We start from the raw sequence: 25,642 nt of genomic DNA, 5'->3' as shown, positions 1-25,642 counted from the left end.
TGAATGCAGCTGAGTGAGTGACCCAAGCCAATGCCATATGGAGCAGAAGTCTAGCTGAGCCCTGTTTGAATTCCTGTCCCACAGAATCAGAAAGAATAATCATTGTGGTTTTAAACCGTAAGTTTGGGGGTGGTATGTTATGTAGCAGCAGATCACTGGAATAAGGCAAAGGAGTTGAGTGTAAGAACTGTTGAAGGGAAGGAGAACTTAAGCTTCTGGTATTAGTAGTCAGAAGGTCATTGATCACCTGGAAGAGAACACTTTTAGTGAAATAATGGGAGAAGGAAGTTGCAAGAAGTTAGGAGAGAAGACAAGATGATAACTTAAAGAAGAAGCTGGTCAAGGGAACATTTTTTTTACTACAAATGGGAGAGAATTTAGCATATGCTGAGAGGAATAGACCATCCAAGAAGAGATGTTTAAAATGAAAGAGAAATAGGAACATTTGCTGGAGCACTTTTCTTTCTCTTTGTTAAGCCTACACACTTGAAAAGCAGGAAAATTGGATTTTTCTTAATTTTCACATTCTTGCAAAAGTGTTTTTGTGCCTTTTGCTTGGTTCTTTATTTAATACATGTGCTTATACTTGGTTCTTCATTTGAGTCCAGAAACCTGAAACAGTTAAAAATTAAGGTCATTATCATTACTAATAGTTAAACCCAACATTCGTTTGAAATTTACAAAACATGTTCACATTAATAAGGTCATTTAACAACCTAATTTTTCCCATTTTACAGATAAGGAGACTGAAGTTCCAAAGAGTGTGTGTCTTTTCCACATGTCAGTTAGGTAGTAAATGGCAGAACTAGGACTGTGTTCTGTTCTCTACCTTTCCCATCATCAGTCTTCAGGTGAGTTAGTTAGGAAGGTTGTGATTATAAATAATTAGAGTAAGTTACTTTGACAAACCATCAAAACTTATTTGACCTAAACTTTCTACTGTTATTTCTTTAGTACTTGTGTTCTTCAAATACACAAGGACGGTTTTAGCGGGAAGTGGGTTAATGCTTTCAGGGGAGATCGGAGAGAATCGGGAGAAACGAGAACATGTCTGAGTCTCTGGAGCATAGAAGATCAAGAAAGTTGGTAGTGAGGCATGGGCCAAGAGCAGAAATTAAACTCAAGTGAAATCAGAGCCCTAGAACTGAGCTGGGGCAGAAGGGAGCTGGAATATGAAGGGAACGGGAGGATTCTGCAGACACAGTGCACAGTAGTTCTAGAGTTGTATCTGCATGACCCAATAGTGAAAGCCTGTATGTGAAAATCCACAGGGATCAGGCGGTCAACAACTACTCTGGTTTGTGAAAGACTCTCCATTGCAGAAAACAAATCCCAACTCTGAGGAAGGTTTGCATTGAGTATGATGAAATGCTATTTTTCTAATCACTTATGCATTTAAATATATATGTTTATCTGTTTATGTGGGTGCACACACACATTATCTTTTCTGAATTACCCAGGGACAACCTTGCTGAAAGCTGGACACATGGAAAGTTTCAGTTTTTCAACTTCAGCCATTTTTTAGTTATCTGCATATTAAAAAAAGATCCTGAAATTGCTTTCAAAGTGGAAAAATTGTGTGGGCTTTTTTCATCTTTTCATAACTCAAAAACTATTTAATATATTTTTTTCAAACTTTGCAAAAAAATCACCTTTGGGCTGAAACCAAGCATGGAAAATTTCACCACAAAGGGCTAATTTTTTGGAAAGCTGCAAGAAAGTGAAAACAGAGGTTTATAATAGAACATTCTTCATGCATGTTAATACTTAGTACTTTATTTAATGCATTTCATCTGAGAATTTCTGTACACTTTTCGGTTTTAAATATTGAGCTGTTTTAATATTTGTGTATCCATGATATACTGTCAGATATGAAAAATTCCCCCCATCCTCTCAAAGGTCTAGTATGTATTGGGATTTAGTGAGATGTGTTTAAAGGGACATGCAGGGCAAATGAAGTGAAGTGGCTACTATCCAGAGAAAGCCTTACACTTACTGCCTAAACACATTTTATCACTTCTTCCTGGCCCAGGATTAGTTGTGAGTAAAATATAATTGATGACACAAGGCACTGATTCAAATATCTGAGCCAGTAGTTCTGAAAGCCATATCAGCATCACTTGGGATCTTGTTAGAAATGCAAATTATTGGGCCCCACCCAGACCTACAGAATCTTAATCTCTAGGGCTGAGACCCACCAATCAGTGTTTTAACAAGTGCTGCAGGCGATTGTGTTGCATGCTCTAGTTTGAGAACCACCAACTCAAGCTTTCCAAAAGCTTGGAACATAGAATGTTGTAGGATGTTATGGACAGTTTACTCTGTCCTTAGTCTTTCTGTGACGTATCAGCCATGTCTTCTCGTATTGTTCCTTGGATGCACAAGAATACTAATCAAGTTCTCTAAAAGAAAGATCTTTTCTGTATTTCATGTATTCCAGCTCTTTGCACCTATGGCCTTATCCACAAGCACAGCAAGCCCCCTTGATTTGCTGATACTTGGCTTGTTCAGGCAAGCCACACAACCAAGACATATTTTCTCATTTCCATGAGTTATCAGGGTCAAACCTGGGATGGGACCATAGATTTCATTCTCATCTCTTTGAAGTATTAAGTTCCAAGATTTAAGCAGCAAGGTAGCAGAAATCTGTCAATGGAAGCTGATTTAAGCTCTGCTTTTTTGTGTGCAGGTTCTCAGTCTTTTGTTCTGCAAGGGCCGTCTACATTCCAGCAAACTCTAGTGTCTATATTTTTATATGTTTAGACACTGAAGTAGTTGTATTTGTGGTATTGTAACCAATTTTGAGAATATATTCCTGGTGACAGAAGTCACCAGTCTGTTGCATGTGGACCTTTAACTAATCACTGGTTCCCCAGCTTGTGAGATTGAGACTGAACCATGACCTGGGAGCTGTGTGTAACCAGTTTAAGGTATATGTCTTCAGTTGCAACCCATCTTGGTGAAGCATGAATACAGCTACCTAAGCTAATATAAATGGAAAGGAAAAAGAGACATCTTTTTTAATTGATCATTTAAAATTTTTATTATGAAAAATTTCAAACAGAAAAATAAAAATAATTGTATAATGAATCTCCAGATAACCATTACCTAGATTAACATAGCTACTGATATTTTATCTTTACCTCATTTTTTTTCTCAAATACTTTCAGATAAATTATAGCATTCATGATATTTCACACTGAAATACTTCATTGTGTATCTTTAAAAAGGACTTTTTCCTTACATAACTACCATGTCATTACCATACCTAACAAAATCAATGATAATTCTTTGGTATTATCTAGTATAGTACCTACTGAGGTTTTCTTAGTCCACTCCCCTCCTCAAATGTCTTTTTACAATTGGTTTGCAATACCTTTCTTTAAATTAAAAGATTTTTCTTTCCTATTGTAAAAGTTAATATATTTGTAAATTTTAGGAAGGTAGGAAAAAAGTAAAAAAAAAAAAAAAAAAAGTAACCATGCCTTTGAAGATTACTGTAGTATCCAAAGAGACTTAACATTCTAAATTTACCACAGATTACTTTTATAACACAGTAGCCTCTTAAAATAGTATGTGAGATTGTTTAGGGAAAGGTGTAGATGGACCTGAGAATAATTTATTACAAAGAAATTTGATGTAAGAGTTCATGATTTTAAAAGTAATTAATTTGTCCCATGACTTTCCATGCTTAGACCAGAGAGGATAATGCAATACCCTCTTTTTATTTTGTTTTTATTTAATAAGAAAGGAAAATGTGGGCTTTTTTTATATTATTACTTATTAGAATATAAAAAATGTATTTAGATACCTAATTCTCTTGTAGATATTTAGAATAATTAAAGATTAAATTATTACCAACTTTTACTATAATTATTTATTATATATTATTATAATTAGAATTTATGGATCTTATTTAATTCTTTCACCAACTCTTGAAGGGGGCTATTCTCTTCCCATTTTGTACATGAGGAAACTGAGACTTAGAAAGGACAGAAATAACTTGTTTAAGATTAGACAGCTAATAAGGGACTGTGCTAGGAGTTGAACCCACATTTGTTTGACTCCAGAGTCCATGTTCTTAACCACAAGGCTAAAAGTTTAATTTCTTATAAGAAGGAACTTGTAGACAACAGTAAAAAGAACAGCAGCTTCTCAGATACAGGTGCAAAGGACTTGAACAGGTATTTCACTGAAGAAAAGCTGGTTAATAAAATCTATCCAAAAATGTGTACTTAGCACAATGTGTGACACAGTGCTTAATAAACTAGTGCATGGTAGTACTTAATAATGTCTGCCTACTGGCTACAGTAGTACTTAATGTTGGATGAATGTACCTCAACAGTTATTGGAATGAGTTGCTACTATTGCAGTATTTTAAAGAAAAAGTTCATGGTTGTGTGTATTTATACTTCTATCCACATTTTTAGAATGTCTGAACAGGTAAACACCAGGTAACTTACAGTGGTTACCTCTGAGGGGTTAGAGGTAAGGGTGTATTGGAGGTGGAGACTACATTGTTTCTGCTTTTTTACAATGATCGTATGTTACCAGAAAAAAAATGCATACCCTTTAAACCTACAAATTATTTTCTTTGGAATCTCTACTAAGAAAATAATCTCAAAGATGGAGAACACATTCATTACAAAAATATTATTTATTGTATCAAAAAATTGGAAGCATCCCAATGTCCAACTCTAAAAGTTTGAATATGGAATGTGCAACTATTAAAATTATATTTTCAAAAGACACTGTGATACATGAAAGTTTATTGTAGAGTATTAAAGATGTTAAAATATAAAGAGAATATAGAGTACAACTCTATATCGAAGGAAAACATACATTTAAAAATTTGAAAATTGAATTACCAAAGTGAATATAGTGGTTGTGTTTGGTGAATTTTAGAGTGATTTTTTTTCTATTTACTTTTTGTTCTTAAAATTTCCTTTGATGGCATATATTTCTTCACTATTATAATCACTTAATGGTTATGTGTTTTCTTTCTTCTTTTAAAAGAAAGCAATTTGATTTTATGACTTCATAACAGAAAGTTGGTTCATGAGAAATAAAGTTTTTGGTAATTTGTTACACAGCAAGAGATAACAAATACAAGGAGAAAGAAAAAGGATAATGTCAACTTCATGGTTTCTCTGCAGGAGAACCCACCCCTGAGACCAGTATCGGCACTAAGTTGGTACCAGCATCTTTGGCAGTTGCGCTGTCCTGGCCTTTTAACTATTCCTGCTCTACTCAGTTAGCTAGGCTTTTGCCCTTCCTTGCAATTTTTTATAAACCCTGCCTTCCCCTCCCCCTGAAAATCATTTGAATTGTTGATAGGTATATATTTTGATGGCCTGCCTCCTGATTGTTATTTGAATGTGATAACAAAATCACAGGTTGGAATTAGCATCATCGTTCATCCTACTGCTAGGGTGAAGCAGACCTTATTCAAATCTCATCAGACCATGAGGTTTATAGTGGTGAGGACTTTAAGAGGCTCAGGAGTGTGAGTAAGGCAGAGATGTTGTCTTTGTGACTATGATGGAAATTGGATGGATACAGGTCTGAAAAATATAGCTTGTGCCTTGCTGCATTTAGACCTTGTTATGCTAAGGAACTGAGTGTTCACAGAAGAGCAAATTAGAGCCTTCAGGGGAGGAGCGTAGCAGTCAGAGAAAAGATAACATAGAAGAGAGTGGAAACAGATGAGCAGAATTCTGTGAAATCATTTTTTTGTGGCTATTGTGTATTCCAGCCAGAAGATTCTTTCAGGTCTATCAGTTCGTGGAGATGAGAATTATAACTGTGATCTTTAAGGAAGGAAAAGACTCTTTAATATGGTTACTCTGTGTGCATGAGACTCTTTTACCCTCCCTCTTGCTTGTATGGAAAATCTGTGAACAATATGCAATGTACGCCACAAAAAATTCCCTGAAGTGGAAAAAGTCTAGCAGGCACTAAATGAAAGATGCTTCACAAAGATGAAATGTGGTTGCTTTGAGATCTTGCTTTCCAAGTTCAGACCAATTGTATTTGGCTGGGAAGAAGCCAAATTATCAGGTATCAGGGAAGTATATTGACAAATGGAGAAAGACTGAAGCCAGCATCATTTGTGGCAACCTGTCCCTAGGAAACCAGACAGTAAATCATTTCCCGGTATCAGTCATACAGAGACCAGAGGAAACACGCATGAATCAAGTCGGTAGACAGTCCAGAAACTCCATTTCAGCAAATAACTTCATCTCACCAGCGTAGTTGAGGGAGCTGCTGTAGTTAGCCAGACTGAGTGTTAAAGATTCAGCCTTTCCTCTTTCATAACCTACTACCTCTTACTTAACCTTCCTGTTTTATTCAGACCTTCAGCTGATTTGATAAGGCCCACTAACACTGGGGAGGGCCATCTGCTTTACTAGGTCTATTGATTCAAATGTTAATCTCATCCAAAACACCCTCCCAGACACACCCAGAATAATGTTTGACCAAATATCTGGTACCCCCATGGCCCAGTCAAGTTGACACAGAAAATAAACCATCACCACATAAATAAACCATCACTGCTTGGTAAGGTTCTTTTTTAATTGAATACCTGGCGTTATAAGGTAAAAAAATTGTTAAGACAATGTGTGTATTTTCCTCCAGAGTTTCCTCCAGGATTTACTTTTGCTTTGGACTAGCAGTTATAGTGAGGCTCGATCGCTGTAATGCCATGAGGAACTGGACTAAATCAAAGCTATCTTTGTGAGGCCTGGTCTATTAAGGAGTAGCCCTCTAGTGGTTCCCACTGAGAGCCCAGGGTGCCTTCTTTAATGGGCACCAAACGCCCAAGTCTTGACCCTTGAGCCACAAATTTCCAGAAGCAGTTCAGCATGTTGGCCTTATAGCCACTGCTTGCAAATTGGTCAATAACTAAGAAGAGCTGTCGCAGCACACCTCTCTGAGTTTTTTTTTCTCTAGAATTTTGGCTTTTCAACTCTCCTCTGCCTTTGATGCTTTCAAAGGCACTTTAAAAAAACAAAACCTCTTTCCAGCTTTTCTAATTGTTCTTGGCAGGCAGGTTGCTCTGCAGTGAGCTAGCCCGCTGTCCTCACTCCGTTACCGCTGCTGCCTGGCTCCCAGTCCTTCACGCTTTGCCTTTGAGAAGTGTGCCCTTTCCAGTATTTTGTTCTTTATGTGACCTGTTTTTTCTCTGGACAGTTTTGGAATCTTCATTTATATTTTGTGATGATATTCCTTGGACCGTTTATCCTTTGTAACCTGGAAACTGGCATCCTTACTTCCTGAAAACTTGTCTCTCTTTTTTTTTTTTTTTTCTGCTTATTTTCTCTTTATTCATGTGTTAAACTTCCAGGAAAGATTCTCTTGATTTATTTCATTTTCCATTGTTTCTGTCTTTTAAAGTTCTATACAAGGAGAAATGTGGGATTTTCCTCAACCTTATCTTGGAATTCATCTAATTAAACTTTTGATTTCAGCCTTCATACAAGTAATTTCCAAGATAACTTCTGGTGCCTTCTTCCCTCTCTGTAGTATCCTTTTTATTTCATGGATATCACTCTCTCTCTCTGAGGAAAGCAGATTGTTGGAGTCTCATTGTACTTTTGCATTGTCTCTATTCATTCTGAATTCCTCTTTTCATGTTTTGCTTATGTCAATCTACCTACTGTAAGGGAAGCTTTCTCAAATGTCTGACATTCCTTTGTTACCTATTCATACTCAGGAGAGAAGCACTGAAAATCCTAGGTTTTATGTGGGAGTGGGCCTTGTCAGCTAGGCAGCCTTACTCCAGGGTGATTGGACAGGTGTCCTGATTTTTTTTTTTTTTGATGGTATTCCCCAATGTCACTATCAGTGTGTTTTTTCTCTAAAAGCCATTCAGTTTCTCCCCCCAAAATCTTCAGACCCGCTGCCTGAGGGCAGCAGCATCCACATGAAGCAGCAGGAGAGGCTGGTGTTTGCACATGAGAGTGTCAGCAGCCAGTGCAGGGGCTTTCACTTAATCCCCTTTTCATGATGGCTCTTTCCCCTGCCTTTCTCTGTGCCTGGAAAGCTCTCTCCAACTTCTAGACAGAATAAACCTCCAGTCCCAGGCTGGAGCTGGGCAGGGGAAGTTGCTTAGGGACGTTGGATGAGGCAGGTGTCTTGGGGGAACCGTCCCTCAGCCTGACTTTGATTCATTCAGTTGTCTGTGTCCATGCACTGTCACTGAGAACCTGGTGTGGACATGCAGGCCCTGCGAACAAAATAGGGAAGAAGCCCGCCTTCCCAGAGTTCACAGTCTGCTAAGGGCGGATGGTAATAAACATAAAAATTAATATGTTTGAAGGTGAGCCTACCTTGATAAAAAGAGTAGAGCAAGATAAGGGGGTTAGAAGTGCCGTGGCTGGGGGACTGAGGGCAGTGGGGGACTGGACTTAATTTTTTAACGCTTTACGTGGAAATCATTTCAAACTTACAGAAGAGATGCTAGAATAAGAAGAGTAAATAGGACACCATATTCGTTTTACTCCAATTTACTGTTGTAATAATATCTTACCTCATTTGCCCTCTGCTCTCTCTCTCTCTCTCACATACATATATATGACAGGGTAGGGAGCGCAAGTGTGTGTGTGTGTGTGTGTGTGTACATATATGTAAGTAATGTATATATATGATGTTTCTTTCTGAACTACTTGAGAGTAAGTTAAATATATCATGGTCCTTTACCCCTAAAGGTCTTTTAAGATGAATGAATTTTTTTAGTTGGTAACTAACATTTGAACTGGTAACAGAGTATATGATTCCTGTTTTCATCATATAGCATTTTCAGATACTGTGGGGGCATTTTTAATAAATTAATAAATGATCATATTTGTATGTCAATTGCAACTTAGGAGTTGGCAGAGATGCTTAAAGGCCCTCGGAAATGCAGGCCAATCCTGTTAGGGAAGGCAGTGGCCTTCCCAGAGGCACCTGGCCCCTCTCTGTAGAAGCCGAGGCCTTGGAAGTGCAGTGAGGCAGTGGTAAGACCCAGGAACTCACAGAGGTTTGGCTGAGCATAGGAGATACCATGGCCCTACCAAGAGGGGTGCTCCCTTCAGGAAGCTGGTGTATCTGGGTGACAGTGGAGCAGGAGCACCCCCATCAGAGACCTTGAGGGAAAAGATATGTTAAGATGCATACATCTTTGATACATCTTTATTTTTCCTAAATTAAAAGGAGGACAGATTCTTACCCGTTTCATTATCCAAGCTGGTATTGGGGTTCATGGACTTCCTTCACCTGTTTGGGCCTAACCTTTTGCTGTGACTTAACCACTTGTTTTCCCAAGTTTTAGTTAGCCATCCTTTCAGATTCTGTGTAGCTTTGCCATTATTAACCATGAGGAAGCTGATGTTGCCAAAGGGCATAGTAGGTACGTGAGACTACTGGAGCTGTAGACATGGGGATGGGTTTGCTGTTGTCACCAGCCACTGAACTCTGAGCCTGCCTGGAAAACACTGTTCAATTCGGAGTAACAGATGCTCTGTAATAGGTAGTGGTACTACAGAGCAGCTTGTACAGAATCATCTACAATGGACCTGTGAGCATCCTTAATTTTCTGTTTGAGTTCTTAGTGATTCTGAATCTGACACTTAAAAGGAAGTGGATTCTAAGAGATTTTAAGCTAGGGAGAAGAGCATTTTGCATCCAAAATAAAATAAATCTGAAATGTATAAAATGACAGGAGCTTGAGAAGAATGGGTTATAGGAAAATTTTGAAGCTATGTTTCAAATGTTTAAGTATAATCATAAGTTATGTAAATATCTCTGCAAATATGCAAGCGTTCCTTGTAATTAGCAACCCTGACATGTAGATTAAATGCATGAAAGAGCTTTTTTTTCATGTTCAGGTAGTTGAAGTGTAGAAAAATCTCTGCTCCAGAAGATCTGAGTATAGGTCACATGAGTGGAAAATGGTAAAAATAATCAGTTTCATGAATGCCGTCTACCTCATGCAAAACATATTGAAGTAACAATTTTTTTCAGTCATCAGTAGTTGAAGGATTTCATGCTTTACTTCTTAAGATATAGAGTTATTTTTGAAGCTGAATGATTTGAAACACTTGTAAATGTTGGCCTATCTGTAACAATAATGGTAGTGATTGTTTCAACCATAGGCAATTATGTCACCAAACAATAATAATTATTAAGAAATTCTTTTGTCTGCAAGTATGTGGTGTAATTAATGGTTAATGGCATGGGCTCTGAAGTTACCGTGCTTAGGTCCATACTTCATCTTTGTCACTTTGTAGCTAAACCTCAGTTTTCTCATCTATGGAATGAAGAAACTTGATAAGGTGGTTACACATAATAAATGACTTAATGTGTATAAAGTACATATCCCAGAAGACAGTTAGCTGTCATTATTACTATTACTCTAAGCACTTCCCTCTGTGGGGCATATTCCTGTCTTACTGATGTATGAAATTGTTAAGACAGAATATAAGATCTCAAAAGGCAAGCTCTTGATCATTAAAATAAAATGGAATTTGCAGTATATTAGCTGCATACATATGATTAAATAAGCTAAGTAGTCTTATCCTAAGAAGAGGAAAATGTGGCCTTTTGGGGAGAAGAGATAAACTAGGATTATTCCTAGGTCTGTGCTTTGACTACTAGCAACTTTATCTTTGAAAGCTGCCTGGTTTATGTTGCATGTTCTCTAATATGTCTTAACAATGTTGGCAATCATATAAAAGGAAAAACTGTGCTATGTGTTCCTGTTTTCAACTTATGCAGTGGGGAACTACCCTGAAACTGCTGCGGCAGGTGGACTCATGTGATAAACAAATAGGGAAAGTAGCAGTGATGCTGTTTTTTAAAGATGTTGAAATGCTGTTTATCATGGCTTCTTTTAGTCATAACATACAGGCATCATGGCTGCACCCCAGAAAAATGGATGCATCTGTAATAAGTATGAGTGTATGGAAGGTATTTTTTAGATTTTACTGTTTTTTAAAAAAATGCCTATTTAATGAAACAGATTGCACATAAACCATACCTGAACATCATATGCCTTACCTATGGCTATACTTCAAATTGTTTCCTAACTTCCTTTCTGGAAAATGATTAATAGTAATAATAAAGTCAGGAAAAATAAACATCAAAATATTGTCTCTAATCCCCCCAACGTCCCCTGTATAAAAAGTCCCAATGTGTATATTCCCTTTCCTGTACTATTCAGGAAAACACGGTTGTGCTTCATTATCAGAAGTTGACTCTGTTAGATTTCAAATGAGAATGTGTAATATATGAAGATATTCCCTTAGAGTAGCATGAATTGGCCAGCCTAGAAGTTCTTTCTTTAATAAGACAGTAATATAAGAAAATGTTTTGTCATGTATACTGATTTGGAAACCTTCTCTGCACAGCTGTGTTATAAAATTGGGTATATTTCCTTGACCTCGGTGGGTGTTTTTGCCAATAGATTTCTATATGAACAAAAGAAACTTTTATTACTGTGCCTTAGCCTATCAAATTTGGACTTAAATTTCATTGAAATTATCATCATGATATTTTGGAAAAGTATCTGTTTCACCCAACAGGTAATAACTGTTGCTCTCCAAAGGCAAGAGAGGAAAACCAGTCTCATCAACTAAATATTAGTTGTGATAAACAATCTTTGGTCTTCTTATATTTTTGAGAATCAATGATGCATTCAGAGTACATATTAGAACTTCCTTATTGTTTTGGTATATTCCCATGATTTCAGAGTGCACTTTAATTCTCAATTTGTTATTGATATAGATCAACCAAATGCAACCCTGTAGTTACTCATGTATTTTCAGAGTTTCCCTTGCATGCAGTTTTGTTTAACACAGGTCACAGTAATGGATCATTTATACAAAGTAATGGATTGCTTCCTCTTTCTGCCAGCTGATTTGATCAGTCTGAAGTTCCTTATGTTCTGTGGGTTACATAACTAGTATGGAATCTGTATGGTACATTTTCAGTATGACAGTAACTGTGTTAACCATTTATATTCTCTAAATCTTTGAGAACATTTTAGTAAACACAAGGAGGCCCCTTGTTTTGAAGTGAATAAACTTGAAACTAAAATGAGCTGTAAGTTACCATACAGGACTCAATTACCAGACTTCTTGGAAAACAAGATTATTTTCATTAGTTGATTGTTCTGGTTGACTGTGGATTGGCCAGGGGAAAAAAAATTATTTCTAACTTTCCCATTTGAAATGTTTGTAATGTGTTTTAAACAGAGTACAATAGAGCATAATTTAATTTTACTTTCCTAAAGAATTTGTAGCACCTGAGAGTCCTAGTTCTGAATATTTTCTCTTGTCGTCTATGGTAAATAAAAAAGATTTAGGGGATTAGGATTAAATGTACTGACCTCACATTATTCCCTGAAATTATTTTTTTAACCAAATCCCTGATAGTAGTTGGTTTGGTTATTTAATAATGTGGTTAAAAGTTACCTGAAAGAGGAAAATAAAAAGACGGAGAGTTGAATAGTTAAATTCTAGTTAGTGAAGATTGTATTCAGTAATATCTAATTTTCCAAGTATCACTTATAGGACATAGCCAAGAAACCTGAAAATAAGCAAAATTACCTTTATGCTTTCAGAATAAAAAGCCCAAAGAACATATGACCCCCAAGGCTTAGAGTGTCTCCTTTGAAGCTTGCTTTTATTCACAATCCTAACCAGCTGGTTTCAAAGAAGAAATAGAATTTGGGCACCCTCATTGTCAGCAAGTGCAAATCTAACTAATGTTCATTATAACATAGTATTCCATTAAATGGCTATATCATAATTTATGTAACCTATTTACAATAGCATAAAAATAGTTAAGTACCTAATCTGACAAAAATTGTGTAAGATAACGACTTGTAAAATGTACAAAACATTTTTAGAGACACATAAGTTTTATAATAAAGGGGGAACTATCCCACTTTCATGGGTTGGAACCCCCAGTATTGTAAAGCTATTGCTTCTCAAATTACTTTACAAATTTAGTACAATTCCAGTCAGAATCTCAACAAGATGTTTGTGTAACTTGAACAGCCAATTCCATATTGTTTACGGAAACACAGAGAACCAAAAATACCCAAAGTGTTTTTGAAGAATGAGAAGATGGGGTTTAACTTGCTCTACCAAATATCAAAATATAAATTTACTCATTTAGTAAATAAGATGTTGTGCTCTTGGCACAGAGTTTAAAAAGCAGGCCAGTAAAATAGATTAGAGAACCCTGAAAAGGACCTATTCACATAAACACAGGACTTACAACAGAAGTGTCGCTGCAGAAAAGCAGGGAATGGGCAGCCTTTGCAGTTAATAGTGCTGGAACCATTGAGTTTCCATATGGGGAAAAAATTAAATTAGACCCGTATTGCACACCACACATAAAAACCAGTTTCAGGTAGATTATGAACCATGGAGCTTTTAGAGATTCTATTGAAGGATACTGGCTGCCAAGGAGCCTGCAGTGACTGCGAACTGTGGCCGACCTGGCTTCCTTACACATCGTGTTCCTGTAGCTCCAGGTGGGACAGACAAACGAGAGCCCAGCTGAAGCTGAGAAGTGAGTTTCTTCATCGTTGTCTTTGCTGCCACTGCAGCTGCTAACGAGAAACCTGCTCTTCAGCCTCAAGGGGGAGCTCTTCCTTTGGGATGGGGAAGGTAGCTCTTTCTTAGCCCTTCCGCTGGCAGTCCCCAGCAAGGCAGTGAGAAACCCTACCTCTCTCAATACCAGAGATTGCTTTGTATAAATCCAGCCCCGTTTGAAATCTCTCAGGTCTTGTTAAGTCCAACCGAACAGTGGTAGCCCTTGCAGGAGTAAAAGAACTCCTGATATTAGAATGACCCAAAGGACAGGGAAGAAATCTGAATTTGAAGGTATACAATCAATGGTTAATTATAGCACTGCTCCAGTTGCGAAAAGATTTTTTATCATTTCTACCTCTCAGACTCTTAAATCATGCTGATGGTAACCAAGTGAAATGCCAGATCCCTGAATTAAACTGCTAACATTTGACAACATGATAAAATATACTTTCTATGTGAACTCCAGACACTCACTATTGTGACTGTACTTTCAAAAACAGAGGAAGAAAGGCTAATACTTAGCTAATGCCATATTGCCTAAGAGTTCTTGTTGATCCACATCGTTAATACTTGGTGTTGTTAGATTTCTTAATTTTTGCCAGTCTGAGGGACATATTCCACATCTCTCAGAGAGACAGCAGCCCATTTGACTTTGAGCCATTGGGAGCAGTCCTGAAGACTTTCTTTGGACAGAAAGGCAGAGATAAAGTAGTAGCGTGCCTACTGTATATTGAATATGAGAATAGAGAGACGTGTTCGAGAGCCCTGGAGACGTTGAAAAGCTTTCAGGTTCTTTACTTATGCGTCCCAAGACTGAAGATAACTATAGTTACAATGCTTGTGCTACAGACTCTGCTTGCCCTGTGTCCTCAACGCTGTAGGGATCACTAATGAATCAGGAATGCTGTATCCCTGTTTTATGCTAGAAGAGGAAGAAGATGACCAATATCAAAAAAGTCCCGGAATTCCAAAGCTGATCTCATTCCTTCTCTGTTCAAATGCATTGAGTTGGAGTCACACTGAAGGTGGCATCCAGGGAGAATGATTCCACTGACTGACTTTTCTCATCCATTCAGGCTTCACAGAGATCCCAAAACCTTTGTGTGAATATTTATATATAACCTTTGTATAGACCTGTTGTAATACAGGCAGCTGGCCCTGATTAGAGGATTCTGAATCATCCCTGACATTCTAGATCCCACAGTGATCTGCATCACAAGTGCCCAGGAATGCCCCATAAGGCCTTTATTAAGCATAGTCCATCCAGCATTCTCTGCTTTTTACTTGAGAAGACGCCATGGTGGCAGAAACTCCTGTATTCAGGCTGAAACCCAACATTCGTTTGAAAAGCACATTGTGAGTGAGCATTTTGCAATGTGTTGTTACCTATCCAGCATTTTAAAAAATAATCTGAAAAGGCTATAGCTCCCTGCTCCCAAAGACTCTTATTCACCATCAAGGCTACAGGGAACAGTACGTCTTACTTATGCAACAGAGGAGGAGATCTAGTAGAGGTCAAATTATTGTGACTAAAAAAGAAACAAAATATCTCAGATATTGTTGAGAGAAAAAGAAAGTCTGTAGGAAATGGCTGAGCACTTAGCTGACAAATATGACCAAGGAAAAACAAGAAGTTATCATGATTAGAAAGAAGAGTCTTCCACAGTTTTCACCCTCAAATCCCTGTTCTCTATTAGTGAGAGAGACATGAAGGTAGAATGACAGGTGTTACCCAATCAACTTTAACATTTGGGCAGTGCCATCAAACAGGTTACTATGAAAAAGGACTGTCGACAGTGGAAGATGAAAAAAGAGACTGAGTCCACAAAAGCCTGCCTTTACTAGCAGGTCCTGCTCGGAAGAGTGCATTCAGTTCATCCAGAAAGAAGAATGTAAATACATAAGGGAAATGGCAAATCAATGATGCCTGAGATCAAAGGAGCAGACTCAAACTGAAGTTAAACACAGCCCAAGGCTTAGATCCACATTTTAGAACAGATAAGAGGTAGCATTATCTAATTTCTAAAAAAGCATTTTGAATGAAAAAAATAATGCCTTCCTGATTTAAGGTTGGAGAAAAATTTCTTAAACCAGGGACAAAGAGCAGTAACTGTAAAAGAAAAGACTGTTAAATTCAACTGCATCAAACTTAAGAACTTATCTCCATTAAGAATAAAATAAGAATAAAGGATGAACAGGCAAGCCAAGGACTGCAGCATGACAAAGGAGTGGTATCCAGAATAAAAAACAACTACAAATCAAAAAAAAAAAAAAGGCAATCTAATAGAAAAATGTGCAAGAAACTTAGATAAGCACTTCAGAGGATATAGAAAATGTTCAAAAAATATATATAAAAGCTATTCAACCTTATTAGTCATCAAATTAAAGCCACAATGAAATACCAGTAAACGCCAGGTTAGTCAATTACGATTAGTTACAAAATTTGCCAGTACCAAAGGCGATGAGGATATATAACAATAGGAACGCTCATGTCTGGTGGTAGGGGGGTAAACTGGTACAAGTACTTTGGAAAACTATTTGGAATTACCTACTAAAGCTGAACATGTGCATACCACATGACCCCATATTTCTACTTCTGAGGTGATATAGTCAACAGAAATACATGCACACATACGCAAGAGACATGTATCAAAATGTTCACAGCAACATATTTTAATAACAACCCAAATATCTTATCAGTAAAATAGTGTTATATTCTTAGAGTGGAAAACTGTGTAGCAATGATAGTGAGCTATTACTACATGTATCAACATGGATGGATTTTATAAACAACGTTGAGTGAAGGAAGTAAAATACAAAAACATTGCATGATTACATTTATGTAAAGTTCATTAACAGACAAAAATTACCTATGGTATTAAGGGATAGGTTAGCTCAGACTGCTATAACAAAATGCCATAGCCTGGATCGCTGGAAAAAAAAACCAGACATTTATTTTCTCACAGTTCTGGAGGCTGGAAGTCCAAGACCAGCATGGTCAGTTTCTGTTGAAACTTCTTGCTGGCTTGTAGATGGCCACCTTCTCCCTGTGTGTTCACTAGACCTCTTCTGTATGCTCTTGGGAAGAAAGCAATCTCTCTGGTGTCTGTCCTTATAAGGGTACTAATCCTACCATTAGAGCCTCACTTTTATGACCTCATACAACCTTAATTACTTATATCCAGTCAGCTTAGAAGTTAGGGCTTCATCCTATCAATTTGGGGGAGACACAGTTTGGTCTATAGCAGGATGATGTCTTAATGTAAAATAAAATAAGGAAGTAATTATAGTATTAAGGAATGATAAATCTTTTTTTTTTTTTTACTTTTGTTTATTTATTTACTTATTTTTAACTGATGTAAAGAAGTGTGAGGAAGTCAGGATAGAGGTTACCTAAGACGCGAGCAAAAGAAGGAGTCGTGTTAGAAGATGCCGTGCTGGCAATGTTTTGTTTCTTGACCCATGTGAAAAATCATTTTATAAATTATTCATTAAATTGAACATTTATGTTTTATATGCTTTTCTGTATTATATTATCCTTAACAGTTTTAAATTTTTTTAAAAAGTAAAATCATGTGTCTATTCTCATTTCCTGTTCTACGATCTGTTAACATTGATGAATCTGTTCCATCTATGTTACATTTATGTTACCCTAATTTTAATGCTTAGCTCTTTTGACTTTTCTGATCCTCCATAGAAATTATGTTTATATATTAATTTTTAAAATATTAAATATGATAAATAATGGTAACTTTAAAATGTTTTAGAGATACTCTTTTCTTCTAGAGTATTATTAAAATATATTCCCTGATATTCTGATGAATTGAGTTGAAATGATATTTTTGTCCGTAAGTATGTCCCTACATAGGTAGAAATTTCCAGCTTCCCTTGTTCCTGGCCTGCACTTTATTGAGATTGAATCAGTTGTTCAAAATGTATTTGGTCCTGTTAAAGATTTTCTTTGGCTGGTAAGATTAAGGAATAGAGTTTTTCAAAAGTGAACTACCTCTAACTGTAATCAATAAAAGAAATTCTGACTGGAAGTAGAGTCTTTTATGTAGCTTTATTCTCTTTTGATATCATTAGTCAATCAAGTTGGTATAACCAGTAAAATGGTAGATTCATTCCTACTTTCAGCAATCCTTCAAAGGGATTGTGAATTGCTGTCACAATCAAGAAGTTACCCAGGAATCTGATTTCCTCCTCACCTGGAAAATTAACCCCAGCAACTCAAGAACATCCTTATATCCTACCCAGAGTGGTGGGCTCAGAAGGCAGTAGATGGTTGTTCTTCTTAGTCTGAATAGATCCTTAGCCATTTTACAAAACCCAGTCATTTGCCAATACTATATAGGAGAAACAAGCAATGAGTTATCCCTTAAGAAAACTCATCACGGTATATTTTTTATTGTAGATAATTCGCTCCATTCTGCTCTTTCCAACAATTGAGCGAATGTCTGAATCACCCAAAGGCAAGATCGCCACTCCAGTGTTGTGCTGGCTTCGATATGCTCTCTATGTTCCTGGCTACTTATTACTTAAACCGTGGCCTGAGAAAATTAAGTCCTTGATAATCAGAATGCTTCTTCGAATGATGAACCTACAGAGTGAATTTTCGCTCCTAAATGTGTTGGAACCATTCTGCCTTGGTAAGCACATTTTTAAAAGTATATGTTTATTCTTGTATCAAAGTGTTCAAGAGAGTAGCCTCAGACAGTGGGTGAGTATCAAGCAAAGAATTATTTGCTGTATTCTTCTCCAAAAGTTTAAAACTAGAAATAAAATGAAAATAATGAGGGGTATTCTAACTGACAGATAGAAAAGCCTTATCAAGCTTTAATTTTAAAACTTATGCTTCTGATTCTCCACTCTCACTGCAGGATGATGAGAAAGAATTCTTCTGTATCTAATATATATGGAATCCTTACAGGAATCCAGAGTATGGCCAGTTAAGCTCAGTGTGTGAACTTTGAAAAAACCAGCCCAGGGAAACCAGGCCCAATATTCCCATGAAGTGAACAGGCTATGATTTTATTTTCCTGTTAACAGTTTAGGGAGGGGTTTAAGTTATAAAAGTAATAAATAACAGTCATGAGAATTTAACACTGGATGCTTTACTGATTTACTGATTATATTTTCTGAACATGCCAGGGAATGTTCTTGCTACTTTACTTTTTGGCTTCAAATGTTGTTTTTAAGTGTAATTTATCTTTTTAGTTAATACTAATTTATACTATATTTATAAATGATTTTAATAATAAAATAATGCTACTTTCTTAATCTATAAAATAGGGATAATAATATCTCATACCCATACCTCAAAAGATTATTATGTGACTAAATATGATAATATATGCAAAGTGTCTATCTAGTAGTTTATTTATAATAAGCCTCCAATGAATGACATATCAGCAGTTGCAGCAGCAGCTACTAGCACTGTTCTAAGCTTTTACCTGTAGTCCTCAGAAGAACTAATGAGGTTTAGGTATTGTTACTGTCCCCATTTTACAGATGAAGATGCTGAGGTTCAGAGAAGTTACATGATTTGCCCAAAGGCACACAGCTAGTGGGTAGTGTTCGGTCTCCAGCAGTCTGCCACTGTGTTAAGCTGCATTTTACCACAGCTGCTGCAGTTGTCTCTTTGCTCTAGTCAGTCATAAAGGCAGGACTCCCGAGTGAAGTTTACTGTTCTCACCAGCATTGAGTGCCTCAAGATCATGTGCATAGTGAATCCAGAAACAAATCACAGCCTCACCTTTACAGCTGTACGGTTACAGATTGTATGGGAGGTGTTTTTCCAAATACATAGCAAGAAGCAGTCATCACAAATACAAAGTTCAGTGTATTTTCTGTATTTGTGGGTTTTTCCCCTCCATGTTCTCCCCAACTCCCATTCTTTATTATAGCCTTAGCATAGCAGAGGAAGGCAGTAAGATAGGGAGAAGAAGAAGCAAGGCCTAGGACAGTCATAAAAATCACCAAAGATTGAAGTTGGAGATGTCCCTTGAAGACCTTCTGATCCAGCCCCTTAACCTTCCCTCATATTATAGAAGAGAAGGAAATGGCCTAGTAAGTGAAAATGGCACTGACTGGATGTCAGAAACCCAGAACTCTCATTTTGTTTTTGCCTCAGACCCCTCTGTGGCCTCAGTTCAGTTCCTTCCCCTCTCTAGTTCTTAGTCATTGATCAAATCAAGAGTTAGACTAGGTAATCTCTAAGGGCCACTACACCTTTGGAAATTATTTGAGATCAAATGGAAATCACTTGAAATTCTGGCAAATATACATAAAATTATTCCACGCATACTTCAGTAAGTCATTTTTTTTTCCCCTTTACAGTTTTTTTTTCCTTCTTTAGTATTTTTTCTTTTTACCCTATATAAAGGACTTTTAAAAAAGCATCCTCTAGTTAAGGAATCCATGTTCCTCCAAGAACTTCTGCTTCCAGGAAGATGGAATAGATGGACTTTCTCCTGTTTCTCATACTAAGTACTAAAAACCCTGCATATCATATATAAACCAAACATAAGAAGACTCTGAAAGGTGGAGAAAAAAGCAGACTATGTAGGGACTTTGGAGCCCAAGGAACAACACAGTGGTGAGTTCCCTGGGTTTTCTTTTTACCACATATATCCTAGACTTGGAGCCAGTGACCCAGAAACACCAATGGGTATGGATTAAAAAATGCCCTGGAAAAAGTCTTCACTCTGTAGCCAGAGGACCAGGAAAATGGCCACCTTTCTAAAAGAAACTTTTAGATAATAACTGCCCTAATCTAGCCATGCACCGTAGTAAAAACTGTGGCCTTATCACTACCCATGCCAACAAAGGCCAAGTGGGAGGCCTGTACTTTACCCTACACACAGCAGTAATGAAAGCACCCCTCTCCTTCCCCACCAGAGTGATGTCCCAAAGAGGCTGAGGAGAGAGACAGGACTTTCACCATTGCCCGGCAGTAATGAAGCCACTACCCCCACCTCCTCAGTGGAAGTCATATGGGGAAAAATAACAAAGCAGTTCTACTCCTCCTAGCCAGACGGTAACAGTGGAAGCCTAGTGAGGAGTCAGAGATCCTATCCCTGCCCAGCAATAATGAGGAGCCTCTCCACCCCTTGGGTGTTAACAGAAACCAAGTGGAGAACCTGGATTTCTACCCCACCTGGTAGTAGTGAGATGGCACTTCTCCCTCCCTTCTCCCCCTGCTGGAGAAGTGTCAGAAAAAAACAAAAAAATCCAGCTAAAATAGAGGTTTAAAAAAGACCCAGTATTATAACATAATACCCTAAATGTCCAAGTTTTAGTTAAAAATGACTTGTCATACCAAAAACCAGAAAATCTCAACTTGAATGGAAAAATACAATAAATGACAACACCAAAATGACAGAGATATTAGAATTTTCTGACAAGGATTTTTAAAGCAGTCATTATAAAAATGCTTAAATGAGCAATTAATAAACATGTTTGAAACTAATGAAGAAAATAGAAAATCTCAGGAAAGAGAAAATTTAAAGAAAAACTAAAGAAATTTTAGAACTGAAAAATATAGTAACCGAAATAAAAAAAAAAACTCAATGTTTGAGCTGAACAGTAAAGTGGAAGAGACAGAGGAAAGAATCAGAGAACATGAAGATTAGACCAATAAATATGGAAACTTCCCAAATTTGGCAAAAGATGTAAACTTACAGATTCAGGAAGCTGGATGAACTCCAAATAGGTAAACCCAAAGAAATCCACACTAAAACACATCATAATCAAACTTTTGAAAACTAAAACAAAGAAAAAATGGTGCATTATTTTTAGAGGAAAATCTATTTGAATGACAGCTGCATTCTCACTGGAATCTATAGAGGCCAAAAGAAATTACATATTTCAAATGCAAATAGAAAAGAACTATCAATGCAGAATTCTATATCCAGCAAAAATATACTTCAGGAAAGAAGAGTAAAGTAAGACATTCTTCAATGAAGGAAAACTAAAGGAATTTGAAACCATCAGACCTATCCTAAAAGATTAACTATAGGAAGTTCTCTAAACTGAAAAGAAATGATAAAAGAAGGAATCTTGAAACATTAAGAAAGAACAGAAAGGAAAAAATGTGGGTAATGACATTTTCCTTCTCCTCTTGAGATTTCTAAATTACGTTTAACAGTTGAAGCAAAAATTATAACATTGATATGAATCTAAACATATACAGAAGAAGTATTTAAGACAATTATATTTTAAATGGATGAGGACAAAGGAACATAAGAGAAGTGAAGTTTCTATACTTTACTTGAACTCGTAAGGTGTCAATACCAATAAACTGTATTAAGTTACATATATAGCGTAATACTAGAATAATCACTTTAAAATCTATACAAAGAGACATACTCAAAAAACACTCTAGGTAAATCAAAATGGAATAGTAATAAATAGGAAGGCCAGAGAAAGAACACAGAAAAATGGGGGTGGGGGGGGACAGACAACCAACAGAAAACAAATAATAAAATAGCGTACAAGCTCTAATATACCAATAATTACATTAAATGTAAATGGTCAAAATACACCAATTAAAAAATAAAGATAGACAAAACAGATTAAAGAACATAGCCTAAGTATATGCTATCTTCAGAAAACTTGGTTCAGATATAATCATACAGGTAGATTGACAGTAAAAGAATATGAAAAGATAGATCATGTAACTATTAATCAAAAGGAACCAGAAGTGACTGTATTAATATCAGATAAAGTCAACTTCAGAGCAAAGAAAATTACGAGGAACAGAGAGGGACATCGTGTATGCACCAAACAGAAGAGCTACAAAATACATGAAGCAAAAACTGATAGAACTGAAAGGAGTAATGGACAGACCTACAGTTACAGTTGGATCCTTAAACACCCCTCTCTCAACAATCAGTAGAACAACAGGACAGAAAATTAGCAAGGTTGTAGATGAATTCAACAACAGTTATCAACCAACAGGATTAGTAGACGTTTATAGGACACTTCACCCAAAATATCGGTTTCTGATAGGCATTAGACAGGCAACTAACTGTGCTTTCCCTATACCTCTTTAGAAATATTTTTCTAAACCCAAATCAGGACATGGGATATAAGACAGTTTTATTTGTTTTATGTGTGTTTAGTGACTATACAACACATTACATATGGCATATAATCATGTTTGATGTTTAATTAAAATAACTATATAAAGGTTTGTGTCCCAATTTTTCTACACCAGAATTGTAAACACTCTCTTAGAGAAGTACGCTCCATAAGCTGCACTTTGAAAGAAAAGTATCTTCCTTTCAACTGCAGTGATTGACCTCCTACTGACTCTTCCAGGAACCCCAAGTACAAGCATCAAGGAGCAAGTCAATTTGGACACAGGACACATTCACCTCCCTGACTCAAGGCACCCAGAGCCTTCCAGCTGCACTGTTGCATGGGGAACCCTGGGATTTCTTTCCCAGCCATAGTAGAGTTACACTACTTGCAAAATAGACTTTGTAAACCAGACTGAACACTTGGCCAGTTGCTTTATCCCTGTTCCAAACAATTAACTTGTAAACAAACTTTTGGAGCACAGTCCTTATATTTCTGACATCCTTTCATCCTCTGATTTTGTATTCTCTTCATTCTATGTCTGGCTTTCTGATAGCCAAGTAACCAGTACTTCAGTGGTCTCTTTTTTCCCCATTACCCACCCAGTCTGTTTAACCTTGAGTAAAGAGAAAGGAGGCAAGAGTTACCTGTCTTCTTTCTGCTTTGTGTTCTTGGTTTATTCTCTACTTGGGTACTTAGTTCAGTCTCCTAGTAGAGACCCTAGGCTAATCCTTAACCCAGCACCTCAGTCATCCTAGCAGCCTCTTTCTACCTCTTCCCTTTGGATCCCATGTCACCTTTGCCTTCTCTGGCAGCTGTTACCACAGAAGCTGCCTTTACCCAGGCTTGCCCTGGCCATCCCTCTAGTGATCCCTGTTACCTTCCTTACTACAAATGGAAGAAGGTCACAGCTGAGAGAGACTGATGTTCATAAGACCCTGGCCCTTGCAGATGGTTAATGGACTCCTGTGCTTATATCCCATGAATGATAAAGGGTAATCAATATTCAAACCAACCACTTGAGTTGGTGGCGTGATTTTCTTGTTACACAAAGAGAGGGGTCATCAAGGGAAAGGACTGCCAGGTCTGAGAGCAGTCTCAGTGGTCGTATCTGTGCCATCCAGACCTCCCCCCTCCAGACCTGCTTCTTTGTCGCTCGACTGTCATCCAGACAATGACCTTTAACGTGCCAGCTTGACTTCTAGGAGGTCTTGCGGTGTTTGCACATTAGGTAATGTCTGTGCTTCAGCAGAAATCTTATGGAAACAAATGGAGGAAGTTTGCCAGTCCAAGTAATGGATAATAAATCCTGACCTATCTGGATAGAAACTGATTTTCTATATCCTTTAGTTTATACACATATTTTTGTTGTTGTTTTAGTAAGGTCTGAAAAATTCAAGGAATCAAAATTTTCAAGTATTTCAAATGCTGTTGTTCTTTTGACAAAAATGGCACTTCTTATAGGCTGGGATTCTATGTATTGGCCTTCTTCACCAGACTGAGTGAGGAAAACATCCTTTCCTACTCAGCATTCAGGGTGGAGGAGCCTTAATTCAATTAGCATATTTTATAAACTTTACCACAGTATTCATCTGTTCAGCTTTATGTACCTAGATTGTTTAAAATGTTATTTTTCAAGAAAATATATGGGGTTTTTTTCCTTTAATTTTAATTCTGGAATGTTTGCTTCTATATATTTTCTTTAGAATAGATGTTCTTCTATTTTGTGAGAAATGGACTTTTCACTGAGACAGCTAAATTGGATTTTCTGATCAAAGCTAAAAGCAAATATATTTTAACTTAGCAGTATTACAGGTCAAGATAATTAACGTTAAAAAATATTCTAGGGTCTTTTTGTTAGTTAAGCCAAATTGATGTTTTAATTCCTTTCAGTTACCTACTAGAAAAACAGTGCAGACAAAGGGCATTCCTGGTAGAGTACGTTACTTTTACATATATTCTTGTAAAAGAAACTTTCATAATCTTTCCTCTCCTTAATCAATAAGGAAATAACTTTGTAAAACTTGTACAGTGGTATGAAATGAACTATTCAATGAACTGACACATAGCTCCACTAAAGAATCACAAATTTCTTCTCAGAATATTTTTTACTTAATCCCAGAATAATATTTCAAACAAGACAAAACCAGACTCCCATGTTACCTATTCTCTCGTTTTTGTGTGGAGTTTAGGAAAATCCATTTATAAAAGCCAACTGTAGCTTTAATTATTCATGGAAGTTTAGCCTATAATTCAGCAATGAAGGAAAAGATTTTTTTGTGTGTAATCAGTATTAGAATTTAAAGCAAAAAGTGATTAGATATAGTACTAGAATATCATCCCTGGTTTAGAATTAAATGACTCAATGTAAGTTTTATTATTTTTCTATAGAAATTTATATATATATGTATATAATATGCATTTAAACTACCTGCCACTCTAAAAAGTTGTATTATTTTTTAAAAAGTCATACACCTTGAGTTGTGTGTTTCACTTTAGTGAACTCAGTGTCACATAGATAAGATTATCTGTTCGCAGATTAAATCAATGGTTATAATAACAAAAGTCTTGACTTACAGAGAAACAATACATTGTGTAAATAGTAAACATTTCTCTAAATTATGCTAAAATTTTAGAATGGGAGAATTACTTTTTTAGATACTGTTTTCACATTGTTAAAAACCACAATTGGCCCTAATAAGGTAGAAAATAATCTGGAAAAAAAATGGAGACCTAGCAAAGAACTCCCCCTTGTAAGAAGACTTCACCTGGGGTTCCTGAGCGTATGACATCCTGCTTACCTTCGAAAAACTCTCCTGGTTTAGGCTTCCTGGAGCGCCTAGCCTTAACTTTGCCTGAGCAGCTCTGTCTGGATGGAGCTCTGCTGGAGTGTGGGGTACTCACCTCTCCAGAAGCACCCAGTTTCACAGTCTGTCCTCAACCCCAAGAATTTTGCTACCCTGGAGCCCTGC

The 25,642-nt window shown here is 36.8% G+C and overlaps 1 protein-coding gene and 1 pseudogene across 2 annotated transcripts in view; both read left to right on the top strand.

Annotated features, from left to right (window-relative positions):
* The window catches only part of LDAH (lipid droplet associated hydrolase), an 82,358-nt gene that overhangs the window by 35,591 nt on the left and 21,125 nt on the right, over nucleotides 1-25,642 (top strand). The window contains exon 5 of one of the 2 annotated variants that reach the window (XM_010947380.3): nucleotides 18,001-18,235. The exons of the other annotated variant lie outside the window; for it this stretch is intronic. Coding sequence (XP_010945682.1) covers nucleotides 18,001-18,235 — 235 coding nt within the window. The remainder of the gene's footprint in view (nucleotides 1-18,000; nucleotides 18,236-25,642) is intronic. 2 annotated transcript variants of the gene reach the window in all.
* Nucleotides 13,416-17,978, top strand: LOC141573422 (nuclear pore complex protein Nup88 pseudogene; annotated as a pseudogene).

This window comes from Camelus bactrianus, chromosome 15 (assembly GCF_048773025.1).
Source record: "Camelus bactrianus isolate YW-2024 breed Bactrian camel chromosome 15, ASM4877302v1, whole genome shotgun sequence".
Lineage (NCBI taxonomy): Eukaryota > Metazoa > Chordata > Mammalia > Artiodactyla > Camelidae > Camelus > Camelus bactrianus.
The sequence above is the reverse complement of the archived record's forward strand: the minus strand, read 5'-3'. Positions and strand labels throughout refer to the sequence as shown.